The following is a 21,377-nucleotide window of genomic DNA, read 5'->3' as shown; positions in this document are numbered from 1 at the left end:
CTCCCCACACAAAAAAGACAAACAGTTATATACAAAAGTAGGCCAACCCATGCATCCCTGAGAAATGTGGTCTCTGATGTTGCTCCATCTACTAACTGAGTGTGTTTATACGCAACAGCACTGAGTATAGCAAACTGCTCGGTGAACTCAGAAGCACTATAAAACACCAAACCACAGGGATCTCTGAGGCCGAGACAGAGAATCAATATGGCATGATTACAGAAACAGCATAAAATAGCAATAGATGACAGAAGAATGAAAAAGGCATTTGAGAATTGTGACAAGATCCAGAATTTGAATAGGATTCCAAGCTATATGTGTCTAAATACAATGGGCAAGGCAGGGTTTTCTGAGAGAAAATGTTTGAAAAAGGAACAAGAGAAACAAACATTGTCCTGTGTCCCAAAGGAAAAAGGAAACAAACAACCTTGAACTTGTGTATGGCCATTTGAGGCTTTGTCAAGCACTCAGACTCATGCTACTGAATTTAGCGTAGGTTTCTAAAAAAAGAGTACACACTCAAACACTATGCTGTGTAAGTTATAGATACATACAGTGCATAAACTGTGCATTATAGAAAGTTAAAGACAGAAAACACCAATTATGCCATTATGCAGTCCATGGCTGTCTGACTTCCAATTGGTCAGGGGCCACACCAGGGTGAGCCAGGGGTCTCTAAGTCATGGTCTGTGTAGATGCACCCGCAACTGCACCAAGTGCCCACATAAGCTTCCCTACCCTCTCCTCCCCAATGCTGCACTGTGCACCCACACACAGCCTGCTGCACAATGTACCCCCATATTGATCCTCAACTCAGTGCACCATGCACCACATTATCCCACCCCCTGGGAGCAGCAGCAGGAAGAGGGAGGGGGAGCCCTGAGACTTAGGCTGCTGTTGCAACTGGAGCAATAGGGGGAGCATCAACCAGGCAGGTCCCTGGCAGCTGGAACTTAACCATTTGGGCTAAGTACAAACAGTCAAAAAGCCCAAGGCTGAATTGGTTTAATTGTCGCAGTTTTGTCTAAACTGCATAAACTGAACCATTAAGCAAGTGAACAGACAGACATTCTCTTTTGATATCAGAAATGCAGCCAGATGCTTGCAGTGGCCCAGGACAGAAGTGGGGCAGGGGGGGAGGGGTGCTAGAACATGCCTTCCTGCTCAGCTGGGGCAGACAGCTTGGGCCAAGGCTAGTCTGCCCACCCAAGAGAGAGGGTTTGTGGGGGAGGTACAAAGCATCCTGAGCTAACTTGAATCTGGTGAGGGTCAGGGACAGAAGTTCAATAAACCGATTTAACCTAAATCAGTTAAGTCTGATACTACAGCCATCCAGGTTTATCTTAAACCTGTTTCGGCCATTGTGAAAGTGGTTTATGCGCACTGAACTTCAGGGCTAGGGACAGAAAATCGCACATAAACCAGTATAAGTGATCGGAAACTAGTTCAAATCTGTAATACAACAGCAATTCAGTGTAGATACTTCAGTGCAACAGTTATGTAACTGTTGTGTTACAGATTTGAACCAGTTTCCAATCACTGATATTGGTTTATGTGTAATGTCTCTCCCTTACAGGCTGCAGGCAACCCACTGACTGCCAGTTGGACAGTCCCAATATAGTCCAAGCTCTTGGTAAGACAGAAGTAAAAAGACAGTCAATAGGAGGCTGTAGAGCTCGTAGCTACATAAACAATTAGTTAAAACAAGCAGCAAATAAAAACCAACATTTGAGTCTCACTCATAAATGTATATATAAATATTTTTAAAGCCTTTGTGCTGAAACAGACCAAAGGTAATAAAATTCAAAAATATCTCTGGACTGTCAACAAAATGCTTAGGATCATTCTAAACATCCCTGCTGTATAAAGTAACTCATTCTACAATGCAACACTCAGAAGCATGTCTTGCATTCAAAAGAAAATCTCTCTCAAGTACTCTGATTTTTTGCTTTCTTATTTTCCCTACTAGTAATTAGTCTATTATATTCCCAATATGTTCTACATTTTTGTGGGGGTTTCTTTGTTTATTTTTTTGTCCGTTTGTTCTGCAGAAGAATCAAACTCAGACAAGTTAAACTGTTGTCTAAAAATAGCAAGATCAAGACCATGCCAAAGTAATGGGTGTACCAACTTGCATTCTGAAGTCTAATAAAACATTTTTTTAAAGTTATAGGAACATTAAATAACTGCATGGTGCATCAGCCACTATGTTATAAAAGCTGTTTGTAATGTTGTTGTTATGTTTAGCTGAATGGCAGTACCCAGCTAAAAACCGACTCATCCTATGTTTTTACATTTTTCAGTTCTAACTTCAAACTACCAGTAACCCTTAGAAAGTTCAGGTTAATCATAAAAACACTTCTCCCTCATAAACAACCTTTGTATTTTTTCTCCAAATGCTATTCATGTCCAAATGTTATCATCATGTCCTTATGCATCAGACTGCTCTCTTGTTCTACTGTTGCATAAGTCGAGATCCTACTGCCACTGAAAATCAGAGAGTTTTGCCAAATGAGCCTAGAATGAATATTAAGTGCTATTCTATAAACTGCTAACATTACTTACAACCAGGTTCTGATGCCCTTGTAGACAGTAGTATTCTGACACTCATTCTAAGTACCATCTTTTATTCCATAAGTGTTATCACTAGGAAAACTCACAAAGTAAAGTGCAATTCAGTACATATATCAAAATCTATCCTTTATTAGATGAAGACTCCAATTCACCATAACACTTAATCATATCCTTAACTCCTAAGAAGTCAACATGTCCTAAAAATATGCTCAAGTATTTTGCAAGCCCTTACTGGAATGGGCCTATAACAACAAACCTAAACAGACCCACAATCATTTTAACGCAAGACTTAGAACATACTGATTTTTTTTTACCAAAACAATGCCATTTTAAAGCATCCTAACAGTAGGGGGAAAACCCTATATATAACCTACAGAAAAAGTATTAAAATTAAATCATTTAATAAATAATTTTTGGCAGCCACATTTTCTCCCAATCCCCTGGGTAGAAAATATCTTGGAGGTATTTGCTGTAGTTGGAAGCAGAAGATTTAAACTAGCATGTTCATTAGATCTGAGTTAAATTAAGGGGAATGTTAGTATGCATTTACATTTCAAACTTTATTGCTTAGTGAGGGGAAGGAATACCTGTTATTTTCATATAAATATTTGCAAACTTTTCAGACCTTTCACAGTTTCTGCTTTTAGTTCTACAACTGAAATCAAGACATTAATATACCCTTTAAACTAAGTGACTTTTTTAGAAGTAAAATGCATCATTAGAAAAAAATCATGGTTAATGGAAATATTTACTTAGAAGAGAAAAGAAAACATTCTTTAGACAAGAAGAGAAAGGCTATGGCTTGGTTAAAAGTATCTAACTCGTACATCCTTGCAGGTTATGAAAAGATGTGAATATAGTTTCCCCTCACTGTCCAACCTATTAAAAAACCATTTGCCTTTGAACATGATAGTTCCTGCCATGGAGAGCCATAAAAGGATGGGCTGAATATTTAAGACTAATAAGAGCTTCACTAATTACAGAAATTTACTCCTGAATCAAACATCAATTCTCACTGTCTGCTGACTGAATTTCCCTCTCCCTCTTTACTATATAGCCCAGATAGAAAGAAATAATTGATTTGTAAATAAGCTTTATTCCAGTTTGAAGAATAGAGTGATGAAAGGCTACATTTAGCCATTTCATAGATTCATAGATGTAAGGTCGGAAGGGATCTTGTAGATCTTCTAGTCCAACCCCCTGCCATGGGCAAGAGAAAACTGGGCTCAAATGACCCCAGCTGACGCGCCATGCAGTTGTAAACATCGAGCCTCCTCTTAAAGATCCCCAGGATAGGAGCCACCACCACTTCCCTTGGAAGTTGGTTCCAGATCCTAGTCGCCCTGAGCATGAAGTCGTGCCTCCTGTTGTCTAGCCTGAATCTACTCTCTGTCAACTTATAGCTGTTAATCCTTGTTACTCCAGGAGGCGCTCAGGGAAGCAAGGTTTCTCCCAAACCCCTCTGGTCCCCCCTAGTAAGTTTATAGACAGCCACCAGGTCCCCTCTCAGCCTTCTCTTGTGAAGTCTGAACAGGTTAAGGTCCCGTAGCCTCTCCTCACAGGGTCTGCACTGCTGTCCCCAGATCATGCAAGTGGCCCTCCTCTGGACCCTCTTGATGCTGTCCACATCCCTCCTGAAGTGTGGCGCCCAGAACTGGACGCAGTACTCCAGCTGCGGCCTGACCAGTGTTGCACAGAGGGGGAGGATCACCTCCTTGGCCCTGCTTGTGATGCATCTGTGGATGCAGGACAAGGTACGGTTAGCCCTACTGACAGTGTTCTCGCATTCTCGGCACATGTTCATCTTGGAGTCAATAATGACTCCAAGATTTCTTTCTGCCACCATGCTTTCGAGAAAGGAGCTCCCCAGGCTATAGGTATGCTGCCAGTTCCTACTGCCCAAGTGCAGCACCCTGCACTTGTCAGTATTGAATCCTATCCTGTTTTCATTTGCCCACCCCTGTAACCTGTCCAGGTCCTGCAGTAATCTGCCCTTCCCTTCTAGCATGCCCACCTCACCCCAAATCTTGGTGTTGTCTGTGAATTTAAACAGGCTGCTCTTCACCCCGTTGTCCAAGTCACTAATAAAGAAACTGAACAGTGCGGGCCCAAGGACCGAGCCCTGGGGGACCCCACTGCCCACTTCCCTCCAGGTCGAAAATGACCCATCTACCACCAATTTGCAATCCATCTGACTGTGTAGGCATCAATGCCACAGTCGCCTAGTTTTTTAATGAGGACGCAGTGGGAGACGGTGTCAAAGGCCTTCCTGAAGTCCAGAAAGACTACATCCACCACGACACCTGTGTCCAATGATTTTGCGACCTGATTGTAGAAGGCAACCAGGTTGGTCTGACAGGACCTGCCCCTAATGAAACCATGCTTGTTGCCCCTGAGCATCATCCCCACTGCTGGCCCATCACAGATCTGCTCCTTGATAATCTTCTCAAAGAGCTTTCCCAGGATTGAAGTAAGACTAACAGGCCTATAGTTGCCCAGATCCTTCCTCTTCCCTTTAAGGATGGGGACCACATTGGCCCTCTTCCAGTCATCCGGCACCTGGCCAGAGCACCACAAGTGCTCATAAAGCCATGCCAGGGGCCTTGCAATGACCTCTGCCAATTCCCTCAGCACCCTGGGGTAGAGAGCATCTGGACCTGCTGATATGAACACATCCAGCCCCTCCAGAAGTTCTCTAACCCAGTCCTTCCTGACCCTAGGCTTAGCGGAGTTTCTCTTGAGTCTGTCCTGAATCGGGTCCCTGCACAAGAAAACAGAGGTGAAGAAACTGTTAAAGAGGTCTGCTTTCTCCTCTGGTGCAACCACCAGATTGCCTAGCATATCCTGCAGGGGCCCCACATTACCCACGGCCTTCTTCATTCTCCCTATGTATTTAAAAAAGGACTTTTTGTTATCCTTGATGCTAGCCTTAGTTCCGTATCTGCCTTAGCTTTCCTAACAGCCCCCCAAAAGACCCGAGCAGAGGAGGTATACTCCTCTTTGGTGATAGCCCCTCCCTTCCACTGGGTGTATGCCTCCTTTTTGGCAATCAGGCATTCACAAATGTCTTTGGTGAGTCAGGGGGACTTTTGGGCACTCTTACCCCCTTTGCTTCTTTTTGGGATTGTCACCCCTTGGGCTCTGAGTATCTTCTCCTAAAGGAACGAGCACTCTTCTTGGCAACTATCTTGTGCTCATAATACTGGTGTTAACACAACAACCTCTGCATGTACTTTGAAGGTTTTCTGGAGTCGGATCTAATGGCCATATACAGATTAGATAGGCTTAACGAGAAGTTGAGGGAAAAAGGTAAAAAACAGCAAAAGGTAAATTGTGCCACTGTGGTAAAGATGTAATTTACTCTTCTGAATCAGGACTGGCTTCACAGGCTGCAAGCCACGGGAATTTCCATGACTCCGTACCTGTTAAGCCAGGGGTGTCAAATTCACAAGACCCTGCAGGCCAGATGAATGGCACGGGACCAGCCCCTGGGCAAAAGGCACAGGGCAGGGACCAGAGACCAGATGGGGCCCACATACTGGCCCCACATGCTGAATCCAGCAGGCCACCTGGCACTGTGAGCAACTCACCACCCAGACTGGGCCCATGCAGCACAGAGTCAATCCAGCATGCACTGTATACAGCGTATGGGTCAACTCTTAGACCCATAAGCAGCACCGCAGCCACAGAATAAGTTTCCTGAAATAGCTTCACAATTGTAATGAAACCATATTTAAAAAAAGAAACAAACCAAAACAATCAGGCAAACAAAACTCCTTCATATTTAGTTAAAGAGTAATTGGTCAAATATTATAACAGTATTATTTGGATGTGAAAGTTATAACAGTTGCCTGGAGTACGGGCCAATTCTATATTTTAAAAATGGCACAATATGAACAAGAGCAGTACAAAATTCCCTCACATTTCCCAACTCTACTATAACACCAGTAGAAAGGGTTACTTCTCAGAGCAGGCTTAGTGATTTTGTCTTCATGCCCATCAAGCCTCATTCGCTCTGCTGAGCCTGCCAACACAATGGCATTTTGAGGTAAACTCCTGTCCATTGGGACGGAGGATGAGACAACTACCTCATTTTAAATAGTCCAAAATGCAGCCGTCACATGCTGATAACTTTCAATCACTACAAACCTGCCTCCAAACTGAAGTCATTACCAAGAGGTGAAAATCTCCATATCACATATCCAATTCCCTGGCCAGTTATACCTCTTTGTAAAATGATTTTTGACAACTATTCATCTCAATTTTCCTACTCTTATAGATCTAATTTGCACACCTTGAAATGTGCTTTAAATATTATTTGGACTGAGTTCTAGTGAAGATTTTTGTCAAATCCCATGACAAATATTCTACTGTTTGTAATCTGCTGGAACCGAGATAACAGAAAGATATGCTTCAAAATAAGGTATGTTCAAGTAAAAATTGGTATAATGTGGAGCTCTAGTGGTAGTAAAGAAGTAAGACAGCATGCAACACCAGCTGCAACAATGGCAGAGACTGTTCCTCAGCCTGAAAACAGAATGGTTGTTAAGTGACCAAATCAATGCCAACTACTATGAACAATAAACCCTGAAAGAGAAAACTAGGGGTTCAAATTCATAGACACTTCAGGATCACAGACTAGATCTGTGTGTGTAACGCTGTGGGCAATCTACCTTTTAATGTTACATCTTGGACTTCAGTCATCTTCATGTATTTAAGCTATAAGAATGTAAGCGAGTAATAGAAATGTATTTATTAGCCAAAATCAGTTATAAAAATCATTGTTTTTTTTAATTAACATTATGAAATATGTCACATCAAAACTAACTGAGTGAGTTTAATAATTCTTGTATTCTGTTAAAAACTCTGGCTCTAACAAACAACACTGCCCATTTCATTCAACCGATAAAGGTTCCTAAATGGGCTACTAGGGTACTCTATCAGTTATATTATCAAAAAGATATATTATTGTCACAGGGACTTTCATTCCTGTGGTTCAATAATCCCTTCAAGATGAGTCTGTCATGAGTTAAACCTCTAACTAGAAGAGTTCCTTCCATAAATACCTACCTTACAGTCGCATGTCTTACTGCAAATACTTTTTCAAAAACATAAGTGTCAAATATTAACTCATTATCATCCCTACTCTTGATGCATGTCAACATCCCAGCTTTTCTAAGGGGAAGATGTTTTTGTAAATGGAAGGACATATACAGCATACTATACTTCCATGGTACCCTATTATAAAAGTGTGCTAGATTTGTTACAGCACCTTGTGAATCATTAAGCATCATATTACCAATGCCCAAGGAATAGAAACAGAGGGAGAGAATCTCAAAAGAAGTCTAAGACAAAATAAATCATCATCAGTTATCTAAATCTGGTATCTAAAACCAACAGCAGAAGACAACAAAACATACAGAAAGCATATAACACAAAAAAGCATATGAATACATTATTCAGGTCTACAAGCAACTGATACTATGAAACTATGAAACTATGATCCCCGTAGCACAGGGCCCAATCCTGAAGTTCAACAATGCTGTTGGGACTGCTGCCTGAGTAAGAACTTCAGGATTGTGTCCATATTCCTATAAATAATATATATTATGAGAAAAAGTTGTTTTCTAAAAGACCATTTTATCTATGATGGGGGGGACACCCAAATAACTAAAAAGCTCATTTTTATTATATAACAACTAGATCCTAAATATATGTCATTTGTGTTTAAAGCTATTTCATATATCAAAAAGCTACACAATGCCAACAGAAGCACTAACTGAATACCATGACATTAAAGATCAGAATACTTGTTAAGCTGTGGCACTGGCTTGCTTACACCTTCTACTTATCATGCATTTCCCAGCCTTATCCTACTGTCATGAATATTTTAATTTAAATCCTATGTGACCCCAGAATGGGAAAGGCTAATATTCTACCCAAGGCACACTTTATGAAAAGAAGTGTCCCTCTGCCCCTCCTATTACATGTGATATTTGATGTTGCTACATGTTCATCTGACAGACAGATAAAAAGAAGTGTTAAAATCCCCTGATACCAAGGAAAGATTTCTGAGCTGTTTCTGGTTACCTGGTGGACAGTTGCACTCTGGAGGCACTTCTCTTGCTATTCTTATTTTTGCCAAATGCTCATAGGATTTCTGTGGGTGAAAGGAGCAACATTAGCCAACTTGGTAAGCACTCGCTCAGGCTACTACAGCCAGGCTTCTAAATCGGCATATGTTAAGCTGTGATTTACAGTGATTTGATAGACAGCATAACTAACAATCGACTTGGATGGGATTCAGACTGTATCAGATTAGATGGTATCAGTTCCCCACCCCCCACCCCAAAATCAAAGAGCATGACAACTGAGTTTTGTCCAACTTTGCTGGCCCTGTGCTGTGTTACATCCCCATCCAAACACCTCCACACCCCCACCAAGCATCCCAGGCATACAGAACCAAATGTAGGGATGTGGGTTTGGGCAGATCTGCAAGTCCCAGGCATGAAGACAATCAACGGTTCAGATCTGAACGTCAACTACTCTATCACGTTATAGCGCCAATTGTTGCCAACAGAGGTCCGGCTACTGCCAGATGGACTCTGGACACCCTCATAAGACCCTTGAAAGCCCAGACCCCCTACTCAAAGAGCCACATCTGAGCGGTTCCTTTCTAGTACGGGTTGTATCTGATGCCCACCAAAAGAAAAGGAAAAAAAAACAACCCATACATCTATTAGCAATAGTAATAACCAGCCCAAGAGACAGATTTGGCTAGAATCTGCGGATGCAATATGAAATACATGCCCAGATCCTTGGCAGCCAAGGGTCTTTGGGTAGAATTGATGTCTCTTATTAGACCAACTAAAGAGTTGGGAAGCTTGTTCTTTGCAAGCTTTTGGGCACAGACACCCTTCAACCCTATGCCTGAAAAAGGTGGTTTGTGCCCAAAAGCTTGCAAAGAACAGTTTTTCCAACTATTTAGCTGGCCTTTTTTAAGTTTCATTTTCCATATTCCGAGCAAAATTTGCCAAAACAAATTCCAAATCTGAGAGTCACTCCATAACCATCAATGGCCCTGCTACCGCCTCCACCCCCATCTGGGGCTTCAGATGTTCCCAAACCCTTTGGCAGGCATCCTACTTGCAGGGCTATGTAGTTGGTCTAATGAAAGACATGGCATCTTACCCAAAGAGCCTCGTCCGCCTACATCCAACACAGCTACAAGCAACACCCCGGATCCGTGTCATCTCTCTCCCTCCCAATCCCTTCTGCCACTCAGGGAAATGTCGCTCAACTTTCCTGGAAAGGCCAGGAAAGAGGTTCCCCAGCGCCCAGCGAGCAGCCGTGGGGGGCACTGGCCCTGCCCGAAGCCAGCCCTTCCCCGCGCCTCTCCGCACCTGAGCGAGGAGCCGCTCCACTGTCTCTTGCACCACGGACTGGAGCTGGTCCAGGGAGCAGCCGGGCAGCAGGCGGGAGGCGGCGGCGGCGGCAGAGAAGCCCCCGTGGGCGCTCTCGATGGCCGAGACCCGGGCCTGGAGCTGGCTGGTCCTCAGCCCCAGGTACCCGCAGGAGGCGGCGGCGAGCACCGAGAGCAGCGCGGCCAGCAGCGGCGCCCCGTGTCCGTGGCCGCCTGTGCCCGGCGCGCTCGGGCAGCCCGCGGCAGGTGGCACGTCCTTCCCGCCGCCCCCCATGGAGGCACCGGGCTGGCTCGGGGGAGGAAGCGGGGAAGAGCTAGGAGCAGCGGCGGCGGCGAGGAGCGGACGCCCGTCTCTCACACGCGCATCGCTGCGAGGCGACGGCAGCACCCCGGCGCCGGGGCGGGTGACGAACTTGTTGCGGCTCCCGTTGTACTTGGTGCCTGCCCCGCTGTCCGTGGCCAGAGCGGGCGAGCTCCGCGCAGCAGCAGGGGCCCCTCGAGAGCGCGCTGCAACCCCCCGCGGGGGTCGCGACGGGTGGCGGGGTACAAGCGCGGAGTCTCCCTCCCTGCGCTGGGACGAGCCCGCAGCTCCGGCGACCACTGCCCTCCTGGCTGCGCTGTGCACAGCGACTGCCGCAAGCCGCCTCGCCGCGCCGGGCTGAAGCTCCCGAGCTACGTTAGCATAATTTATTCACCTAGGCAGAGCGAAGGCCGCCCAGCCCCGCGCGGAGATTCGACACTTTGCATAATTTATGCAGAAGCCGGAGCCTGGTTGGCTGCGCCGCGAGCCGCGGGATTCGGAGCGGCGCTGCCTAGGCGCTCCGGAGGAGCGCGGCTCGTACTGGCTCGAGGCGGCAGGGCAGGCCTGGGACAAGCCCGGGGCTCTAGGTACTACGCTGGGTTAGCGTCCCTGTCTGGGAACGCTGGGGAGTCCCTGGGAAAGTGACTTGATCAAGGCCATCTGGACCATCTGTGGCAGAGGCAAGAATAGACCTTCCCCTTGCACAGTGTAGGACTGTCAGTCTACTTTAAAGATTTTTTTTTTTTTTTTTAAATCAAGGCCAAACCAGTTCCACCTTTCATTGCATAAAGGCCAATACCAAGTTCCAAAATTCAACTCAAGTCTCAAGTGTGTATGGCTCTACCACCAGGAAACCGTCCTCCCTCCCAGACCCATCCATCTGGATATTCACTAAATCCAGGAAGGTGCCTTGGCATTCAGATACCCCCAGCAGGCATGTCTACACAAGACCTAGTGATGCACTATGGTGCTGTAAGTATCCATTGGCAAAAACCATGATACTGCAGCCAGGTTGCCGTAGCAACACGCTTCCTCATTGTAGTGCATTGCTAGGGCAATGTAGCTGCCAAAAATGACCATGCACAGCCAGCACGGTGCAGTACAGGCTGTTACTGTGCCATCTTTTAGTACTTCCAAAAGAAAGCTCTAAATGACAGCACTGTAACAAAGGTGCCCTACAGCCACATGTAGGCATACCCAGCATCACTTCACCTTAGCCAAAAGGCCAATAAAGCTGGATAGAAGCCAGACAGAGTTGTTACTCGCTTCCAAGCACTTTTTTTTTTCTTAATAGCTGGCCAGTCATTTTGATGGTATGATGATTACTTTGCACTGTGGCTGGTCTAAAGTTATTATGCAGTTAACTAGTTAAGTGCGTGATATTTACTTGGCAGGTCTGGAAGCCTAAATATACTTCAGGATTGACCAGTTAATTGCATAATATGTGTAACTTGCCAGAGGGGCATGATAGGGCACTTTTACACATGCTCCAGGGGTGAAGGGGAACTTTAATTAGAGCAGTTCTAATTAAAGTGCCACAGAGTCTCATGTATAAGTGCCCCTGTGCTTGAAAATGGTGGCAGTGATGCTTGAATTAAAGTTCATACAACAAGCTTTAGTTCAAGCACCCCCACCACCATTTTGAAGCACAGGAACACTTATACACAAGATGCTGGAGGCTGCTGGAGCACAGTTATTGCCACATTCGATTAATCAAGTCCACTCCAACATGCTGTAATCACAGCACATTGAAGCAGTCTCCACACTCTGCTACACATTCAAATGAAAGCTGGACAGAAGCCACCTATTAGACTTGTTATACATTTCCAAGCACTAACTTTATAGCTGGTTGGCTCTTTCCATAGATAGAAACTCATTTTTATCATGGCAGTTACTTTGGATGTATGGCTGATCTACATTTATTGTGCAATTTACCAGCTAATTATGTGATAATTACTTTGTACGTGCAGCCAGTCTAAACTTTTTGTGCTATTAACCAGTTAATTGCATAATATAGGTAACATGTAGATGGGGCTTAGTACCATATAATCTCATCCCTACTGCTTCCTTGTCTCTGCCCTTGCTACATGTTTCCTATATTATGCAATTAACTGGTCAACCACACAATACTTTAGACCAGCCACAGGTACAAAATAATTATCACGCTATAAAAATAACTATTCAGCTACAACAAGAGCCAACTAGCTACAAAGTTAGGGTTTTTTTTGTTTTTTGAAATTTTGTTTCAAGGGCTAAATCAGTTCTGAATTTGCTCAGTCTGAATTTGCTGAGTCAAAAGTTCCACATTTTGACTGAGCAAAGCTCGATCGTTCAAATCAATGTGGCTCTACCACCAGGCAAACATCCTCTGTTTCACACGCATCAATCTGGGGCTTCGGGTACTCCCCAAATCCATGGCAAGCATCTAGTGCCAGATTATGATAATGCGGACATAGTCCTAAACTATGTCCAGTTTAAGAGGCCCCATATGATAAAAATAATCCAGTGTATGTATATTCTTGTCATATTAGAATGAAAATGTCCATACTTAGAGAGTCATTTTCCCATATCTCCTTTATTCACCAACTGATTATTATAAAACTTGATATTGAGTCGGTCATTTTTTTCTTATTTAGAGGCCCCTCATATTGTGAGGCTCTAGCTTAAGGCTAAATCTGGCATCGCAGGCATCCTATGTGCAAGCCCCAGTCCCCCCTGGAGTTTGAATGCCCCCTAGTCTTGCTTGCTCCTAACCAAAAGGCCAAGAGGAACAAGCCAGAAGGAAAGCTAGAATGCAGTCCCCCATTACCACAAAACTGTGTAGTCAGGTTTCACACACTGGGGAAATTTGCAGTGGTTAGCCTGCCCAGAGTGCAAGGGACAGGACTCACCCTGGGAAACCCACCTTATTGATCATGGTATCATCCCTGCCAGGAAAATGTAACAACTCAATATCTGGTTTCTATCCAGCTTTCATTTGAACATGTAGCAGGGCCCAGAGATGAGAACTCTTTCCAAGTTTGAGTGAGGCAGGAGGCATGTGGGATGCACAAGGGACGGTTCATGTGCATACTTGGATTTTCTATCATTATTTAAAATTTACTATTATTTATTCATGCATTTGAATGACATTTCCCATGCAGTTGTGTAAGACATTCACAAGCTCTACAAAATTTGTCTCCTTTTTCTACTGTACAGGGTACAAACTTGCAAATACTTAGAATTACCCTTTCCAAAGTGAATGTGCCAACAAAATACATGTACTCTGGGCTCTGGCATAGGTAATAATTTCAGTAGTGCTTCTCCTGCCCCCTGAGTCATTTTAGCTATTTTGTTTCCCGTTTGTTTTTTTATCAACTTGCTTCTCCACTATTCTATGCACACTAATGAATTTTCATTATTCCTGGTTTGTATGAGTAGAAAGGAAGCTTAGCATTCAATAAATTACTACATGGCCTGTTGGCAAGCTGGTGTTTTAGGTGTTTTTTTCCTATGTCTCTTTCTGCTAATATGGCATTTACCCATTGTGTTCTTTTTCTCATATTTACCCCACTTAAACTGTATCTAATACCTAGCAGATAAAAAGCACTTTTCATGCTAAGACCTTTCAAACATTAAGGGCTAGCTTATGGAGGCCTGACTTTTTTGCTGGCAGTTACTTCTGTTAGTACTTTTAATGACCTCAGTAAGACTGTGCAACTGCATAACATGAATAACTACTGAGCCCTAGGGAGTAAATATTCCATAACCTGGGCTACACTGCTTAATGGAGCTGGTAAGATAATAAAGTGAATTGTGAATATCTTAACAAACATAAACAGCAAATTCAGTAGGTCCTTCTTTGTGGAGTCAGCTATTGTTTCTGCTATAATAAATGTTTGAACATTTCCAGAGCTTCATATTTTAACGTGAATGATTATTCATCAAAAAAGTTGTAGTAGCAGTGCATTATTCATAATTTGTCATTTGTTGTTCTTTTTTTTTTTTAAAAAAAAGAAGGATTCAGGTATTCAGATGGGAGCAGAAATACTGTCGTGCAATTCTAAATGATCAGTAAGTCTTTAGAAAGAGTAAATGTTTACAGTAGTAAGCAGTTAAGTAACCCATAAACCAAAAATCATGGAAATCATTGAGTCAGTAGGTATGAATAACACATGCTTTCTTCAAAATGAGAACTGGGTCACCAGTTATTTGATAGCAATAAAAAGCTAAATTTGCAACAAACCTTTTCAACGAATAATGTAACCACATGAACAAGATAATACTCAAACACACCTGTGTGATAAATATGTATTGTCTCAATTTTACACACAAGAATACTGAGAGTTAAGTGACTTGATTAAAGTCATTGAGTGAGGCACTGTTACAGTCAAGATCATGCCTGTGCCCCTCTCATGGCTATTTTCTGTTATATTTTGTATTATACTATAAGTAGGTCCTGCCTCACTCCTGTTAAAGTGGAATTCTCCCCTGAGATCTATATTGAAAATGGCAATTAATTTCTGTTTCAGTACAGAAAAATGGCCTTTTTCCAGCTGTACCTATGCCCCAAGAAGCCATAAATTGCATGTCTTGATGCAAGTTGGGGGGGGGGGGTGCTTTTTGGCTAAAATTAAGCATTCCTTTTTCATGCATGGCACTTCAGTTGTACATCCTCCACCCTGAACTGGGATGAAATTAAATATTATAAAATATATTTCATTCCAAAGAGAAATAATTTTTCCCCCTTCAATCTCAGATGTGAAACCACTAACCCCAACTGGATGGACACCTTTGTATAGCCACATATCAACCACTGCAAAATCTAGCAAGCAATCAGCAATACAGTTCACCATGTTCCTATTATTTCTTCTTTCAGATGTCCTCTCTCACCCATCCCTCAGCTCTCCAAAAAAGTAAAAATAAACCTTTACCTTTCTGCTATCCAGGACACACAAGAATCATTATTGTACTATAGTCAAAAGCCAAAATACACCAAAGCAGACCCTTACAACTTTTACATACTTAATACACCCTTCAATTGTCGACTACATTGTCAGACATCCCTTGACATACTGGTAGATGAAACGCTGTTCCTGACTTTTCTACCTTCAAAAAAAGACAGAAGGGAGTCTTGATGACTCCTCATGCATGTCTGCTCTCATATATCCTCAAACAGTGAGGAATATAATGTATGGCATAAGATTAAAAAAAAAGTGTGCCAAATCTTCTGCCCAGCTGTGATTTACGTGAGCCACATTTTTCTTTATCACAAACAGCTGGTTCAGGAAGCACTTGTCATATGAAGTGCTGCTTATAAATGCTTGTGAAATGATTTGTCTGGATATTGAGTAAAGATGGGGAAGACAGTCGAATCTTGGTTAGTTGCCCCACACACACAGACTTTGCATCTGTAGGTACATGCATCTCAGCAAGTAGCCACGTTTTTCTGTTTGCAGAGAAGCTGAAAACATCATGGTGGGTTTCCAGATGGAGTCACCTTCATTCATCTCCCTGTGCCTGAAGCTGCAAGGCTGTCTATAAAACTGGTACCAAGTTGGAGCATTTGGCTTAAGCATGTGAATAACAGAGCAAATTAAGTAGGTCATGACTACACCTACCATATGAGGAGCTAGTATGTATGAACACATCATCATGGTTATACAACTGTAACAAATGACTGATCCTTCCCTGATGAGAAAGAAGTAAGCTGGTATACTTTCCTCACTTCATTTATCAGATATTCCATAATGAATAACTATTAGTTTTGTGAGTTATTCATTCTTCTCTGAACATAACAAACTGGGGGGGACATTAAGCATACAGAACTAAGCTATGACACTGGTCTTTCGCTTTATTTCCACAGGCTTCAAGGAGAATTCAAGACTTGTGTCTGTTCCCATGCCAGTGTGTCCTGTTCTTATTTTGGAGCCATGATTATGCCAGAGCTCAAAATGCATCTATTTGAAGCCACAGTTAAGATTGAAACCAGATTTCCATATTGCTTTTAAATATGCTTTTCATGAAGTGAAGGAACTGTTTTTTATTTTCCTAAAAATAAATACTATTTTCTACTTGTGTTTTATTGGTACAGATATATTATTTTGGAACTGCAAAGGCTCACTGGATCCAAACAATCAAGCTCCTGCTGCTGGAGTAAGACAGATGATGGTTCACATGAGAGAGCAGTAATTCAACTGCCCACAAGCTACAACTGAAATTTAGATATTGCTGGTCAGAGTTAAGGCGAGATTCCATGAATATTCAGATTACAAAATACCTCAAGTGCCTGTTCTGTATTTGGTAACCAGAATACAGAAATTTAAAATACAAACTGCTGCACAGAGTAGGGTGTTATTCTGTGCAGATTGATAAACCTGGCCAAATTTATAGTAATCAAATTCAAGAAATATTAAAAAAAGAACAAGATTCTAAGTAAGAGCTGCTGAGTTTCTGGTGCAACAACCAGAGGGAATAGTGTTCCCTGAAAGATTCAAATCTCTAAATACCACACATTTCAACAGACCTTGTATATGACCAGGCCAGAGGCACTTATACCAGATGCTATGGTTTGGTTTTCATGAGTCTGTGAAAATGTGGATGGTGTTTGCAGATAATGCATTTACTCCATACTGGCTAGCTGCTAGAGTATCTGGATTTCTTTTTATGTCAAGTTTGTTTCAGTCTGGCTGACCAGTCCACAACTGGATAACTTTACCAGAGGTGACATTGGCCTGTCATTGGAATCACCCAAGAATACACCAATGGAAAATAAGCAATCACCTGTTGAAATTTTAGGGTTCACTAAGTTTAGAAAACATATTGTGATCAAGAAATGTAGGAGATAATACTTAACTGACAGTTACAGACACAACTATAAATTTAGGTCTCAGACTCTGCCTTGAGGTTCTGGTAACACATTCAGTGAGTAACGCTTGAAAAGTTAATGTAGTTAAAAGCTCCAAGACCAAACTGTAGCCTTATATTAAACGCATATATTATCTGGAGTTGAATTCAGCATATATCCATACTATTGCATCATCCACCATTCTCCTTTCCTGCTAACTTCACACTTTCCCCTAGAGAGAATTTCTCCTTCCGCTCAGATGGCTCTAATAGGTTGAGTCACATGATACATAGCTGTGAAGTTCCTTAGCACTACATCTGATGAATTATAATAACAACACCTAATTCTCGTACTCAACATTTTGGAGGTAAGGAGTGAGTATTTCAAAGGGAGGAAGCATGCTACACACAAGCTTTTCAACTGCGGCAAAGATGACAACATTCACTTCACAGTCTTGTCACAAAATACAAGCATGCCATCTCTGCCCCCTTGTATATTTGGCAAAATAGTTTCTTTTGCACATGGGACTGGATTCATTCTTGTGGGAACAGAGAAATAAATTTTGCTTGCCTTGAACTTATCAAGCCAGCTACATGCAGTACTAGCACTACATTCTAATAGAGAAGAATAGCTTTAATAGAAATTCTGCCACCCTGAATGACCATTTCCAGGTGCATTTTTCTTTTCTCTTTTCACTTTTTGGGCTGCACCAGCTGGCTACAGGCCCAGCAGCAAAACCCTGTGTAACTGAACAAGGATAACATACAATGTGGACATAAAATAAATAAATACATTTAAAAAAAAAAACAACAGAACAAATCCAAGATAATAAGCTCCCAATTCAGCAGGGATTTTAGACACGCATGCAACTTCAAGCACAAGGATTATTCCATTCAAGTCTGTGGAGCAACTCATATGTTTAAACATTAGAGCTATGTGAAGCTTCAGTCCAATTTAATGTGGTGGAGATCCAGCCTGATTTGGTGGCTGAATCGTCAAATCCAAATCAAATCAGGAGACCCTTTAATCTCGCCGAATCGAAATCGGAGAGATTCGGAGATTCAGACATGGAGACAGCTTTAAATGTTTTTTCTACCTACCTCTAGATATCTGGGGCTCATGAGTGTGATGATGCTGGGGCACATGGAGTGTCCCACAGAAGTGCGGAGGACTTCCCAGCATGCTCAGCAGCAGACAGAAGTGGACCAGAAGCACTTCCAGTTCACTTCTGGGTCTGCTGGGAAGCGTGTGGGGGGCCCTCTGCACCCCCCCCCTCGCTCAGCAACTGGTGCTTCCTGGGTCTGGGGGGCACCCGGCATCCCCCGTGGCTGTTCACCAAGCCAGGGAGGCACGGGGGGCCCCCAGCACCCTCCCCAGCAGACCTGGAAGTACTTCTGGTCCACTTCCAGGTTTGCCGCTAAGCACATGGAGCATCCCAACGGAGTGTGGGGGGCTCTCCATCTGCCCCAGTATCACAGCTATCACAAGCTGTGCCTGCTACCTCAAGGTACATAGAAAAACTTTTAAAGCTGTGTCTATGTCCAAATCACTGATTCGCTGAATCAGCATTTAAAGCTTCAGATTCGGATTCAGCCAAATCGAGTTAGAGACAGTGATTCGAATCAACTAATCAAATCACTGTCCCCAATTCAGGCCAAATCCAAATCGAACAGGGCCTGCTTCACACACTCTTATTAAGCATAGGTACATGCTGACATGCCTTGCTGAATCAAGACCTAGTTTGGCTTCCCTGTGTATTTTATGTCCCAAATCAGGTTCTAGAGAAGCATTTATACTTTTAAGTAAACAAATTGTGATTAGGAAACCTGAATCCAGTACTTTAGTTCTATACTTCACTTAATGGCCCCTATCATTCTACTAGATTATAGTGCAAGCTGCTCATGCCATGCACTTACACAGTGAATAATAACCACATAGTATTAAACCTTGCCAAACCAACTGCACTGCTTCAGAAAATATAGCTAGCAAAAACGTGCACTTTTAACTGTCCAAATTGATTGCCTTCTGTCACTGAAATTGAATGTAAGCATTTATATTAAAGTATGGTGTACATGATACAGTAAATTAATATACTTAGCAGATGGATAACAGTTGTGATTTACTACTGAGATATATACATTTCACATCTACTGTACAAACACATAATATATTTGAATATTGAAGTCAGACTTATCTTCAGACTTGGAGGCAATTGGGTCACATGAGCATAGGAATGAGTTTATTAGTTCTATAACCATAGAGGTATTTTGGCAAACTTGATAAAATGTGCATCTGGATTTTAATATATTTTACAGGATTTCCTTTTCCCACATAATGAAACCAGCTCTCCTAAACCTATGAACTGACTGAAACAAGATAAGATCCACAATCATTTTTACCCAAGTTCACAAATGAAAAAAAGATCCAGTCTTTATTTCTATTTGTCTCATAGAACACTTCACAACAGAAAAAAAAGTCTCCTGTGTTTCACATAGAGTCAAATATTCACTTAACACCTAGCTTTGTAGCTAACACTTGTGAAATTGAGTCTTTGGACTTTTTGATCTGTCTGGTATTGAGTCATTAAGCATTTCTGTACAAAAGAACAATTATATGCTTTCTAAAATTTTAAAGAAATGGAAAAGAAGATGGAACAAAAAGTGGTTTACTTTATAGAACACAGCATGTGTGCCATATCAGTAGGAAATTATACTAACTCAGATGATAACTCTGCTGATGCCTTTGCACATAGGCAGAGTTGCTACAAATTGAAAGCTTTGGACACAGAAAATAAGATGTCACCATGTTATCCATTTATTAGATGGAATTTGAAAAAAGTAAGGGAGCCAGTTACATGGGAATTTTCCTCCATTTGACAAGGTGGAGGGCATTTGCTTTAACTGGGTTCCAGGCACTCCAGATTTAATAAATAATTTGAAATAAAGTATCTTCCTACAATATTTCTAAATTCAGTTGTCAAATTTCTCGATTTCTAGCACTACCGCCATACAAGTACAGGGCCTCATATTCCTCTCCCTCTGACCAAATTACTGAAAAGAAGGCAACAAGTGAATATCCCTATCAAGATGTCCAGCATTCTTAGTTTCAGGCATTTACAAATTCCCCTCTTGCCACCTTTAGTGATCCCTCTGTCCTTGTTATATTGCTAGATCTGCAGAAGACAGACTATAATTGGCTCTGCCACTATTGGTTTGATAGATTTTATTTTTCCAGTCTATTCTAGATCCTTTCCTTATTTCATTGGGGTCTGGATAAAGATGGCCCCATGCCTGACTGCTATGTAATCACATTTGAGGAAGAAGATAATGTTGTTAAAAGTCCCCTGCCCAACTATCAGTGTTTTACTGAGCAGTTGCCATGTGAGAAGAAATGTTATAGCTTCACCTAGTTTCATTTTAGGTTTGACTGTCTGGATCTTAACAAGTCTGTGACAGAGGAAAGATTATGATGATGGCAGAATGCTAAACTACCATGATATACTTTAATTGTTCCCCTAAACTATTCCTGAGATATTGTCTCAGTTCCCTACTTCTGTATAAGAACCAAAGTTTTTTCTGATTTTGCATAAAGTAGGCCTTAGAAAGAAGAAGAACCATTGGTCACAAAGGATTGGATCTTGTGAAACCATTGGGAGTTTGCCCATTGCAAGAGGAAGGGTCAAACAAGGATAAGGTACCCTAACATGAAACAGGTTGCTTTTGGATTCCTCACAGACTGCAGGTTCACAAACTTCATAGAGTTGAGTGTCACTATCAATATTTGTTCCTTCTAGAGTTCTTCCATATTAAGCCAATCATAGACATTGATCTACAGGAGCAATTCCTTAAAATATAATCTCCAAAAACTACCCCTTTAATAATCTATGATTTAATCTTCAGATGAAGAACATGAATAAAATCCTGTGAGAGATAGTGGCTTTGTTTCTACACATTTTCAAAGGTATCCCAGGATTCTTTTTAAATCCAGGAAAGCACATAAGGAGGCATTTGCTGTTGAATGACCAGATTAAGTGTGCTATTCCAAGCAATCTAAAATAGTTCCTTCTTATGGTGTACATGTAGTAAATATGATACAGTATAGAAAACCAAGTAGGTTCTCAGCCAAGTTCCAGGAAGGGCAAGTGAGTGTCTAACACAAAATGCCAAATTCAAGACTGGGCTTCTCTGATTTGACCAAATGGAACCAGGAAATCATTAAATTTTGTTAGCCTCACTTGAACACATAAAGGAAAA

The 21,377-nt window shown here is 42.1% G+C and overlaps 1 protein-coding gene across 1 annotated transcript in view; it reads right to left on the bottom strand.

Annotated features, from left to right (window-relative positions):
• COL25A1 (collagen type XXV alpha 1 chain) overlaps positions 1 to 10,271 on the bottom strand; it is a 526,117-nt gene extending 515,846 nt beyond the window's left edge. The window contains exons 1-2 of the mRNA XM_019533963.1: positions 9,978 to 10,271; positions 8,665 to 8,734 (exon numbers count right to left, since the gene is read on the bottom strand). Coding sequence (XP_019389508.1) covers positions 8,665 to 8,734; positions 9,978 to 10,271 — 364 coding nt within the window. The remainder of the gene's footprint in view (positions 1 to 8,664; positions 8,735 to 9,977) is intronic.
• Between the last annotated feature and the right edge of the window lie 11,106 nt (positions 10,272 to 21,377).

This window comes from Crocodylus porosus, unplaced genomic scaffold (assembly GCF_001723895.1).
Source record: "Crocodylus porosus isolate Cpor-Errol unplaced genomic scaffold, CroPor_comp1, whole genome shotgun sequence".
Taxonomy (NCBI): domain Eukaryota; kingdom Metazoa; phylum Chordata; order Crocodylia; family Crocodylidae; genus Crocodylus; species Crocodylus porosus.
Note: the sequence above shows the minus strand (reverse complement) of the source record. Positions and strands in the feature narration are given on the sequence as shown.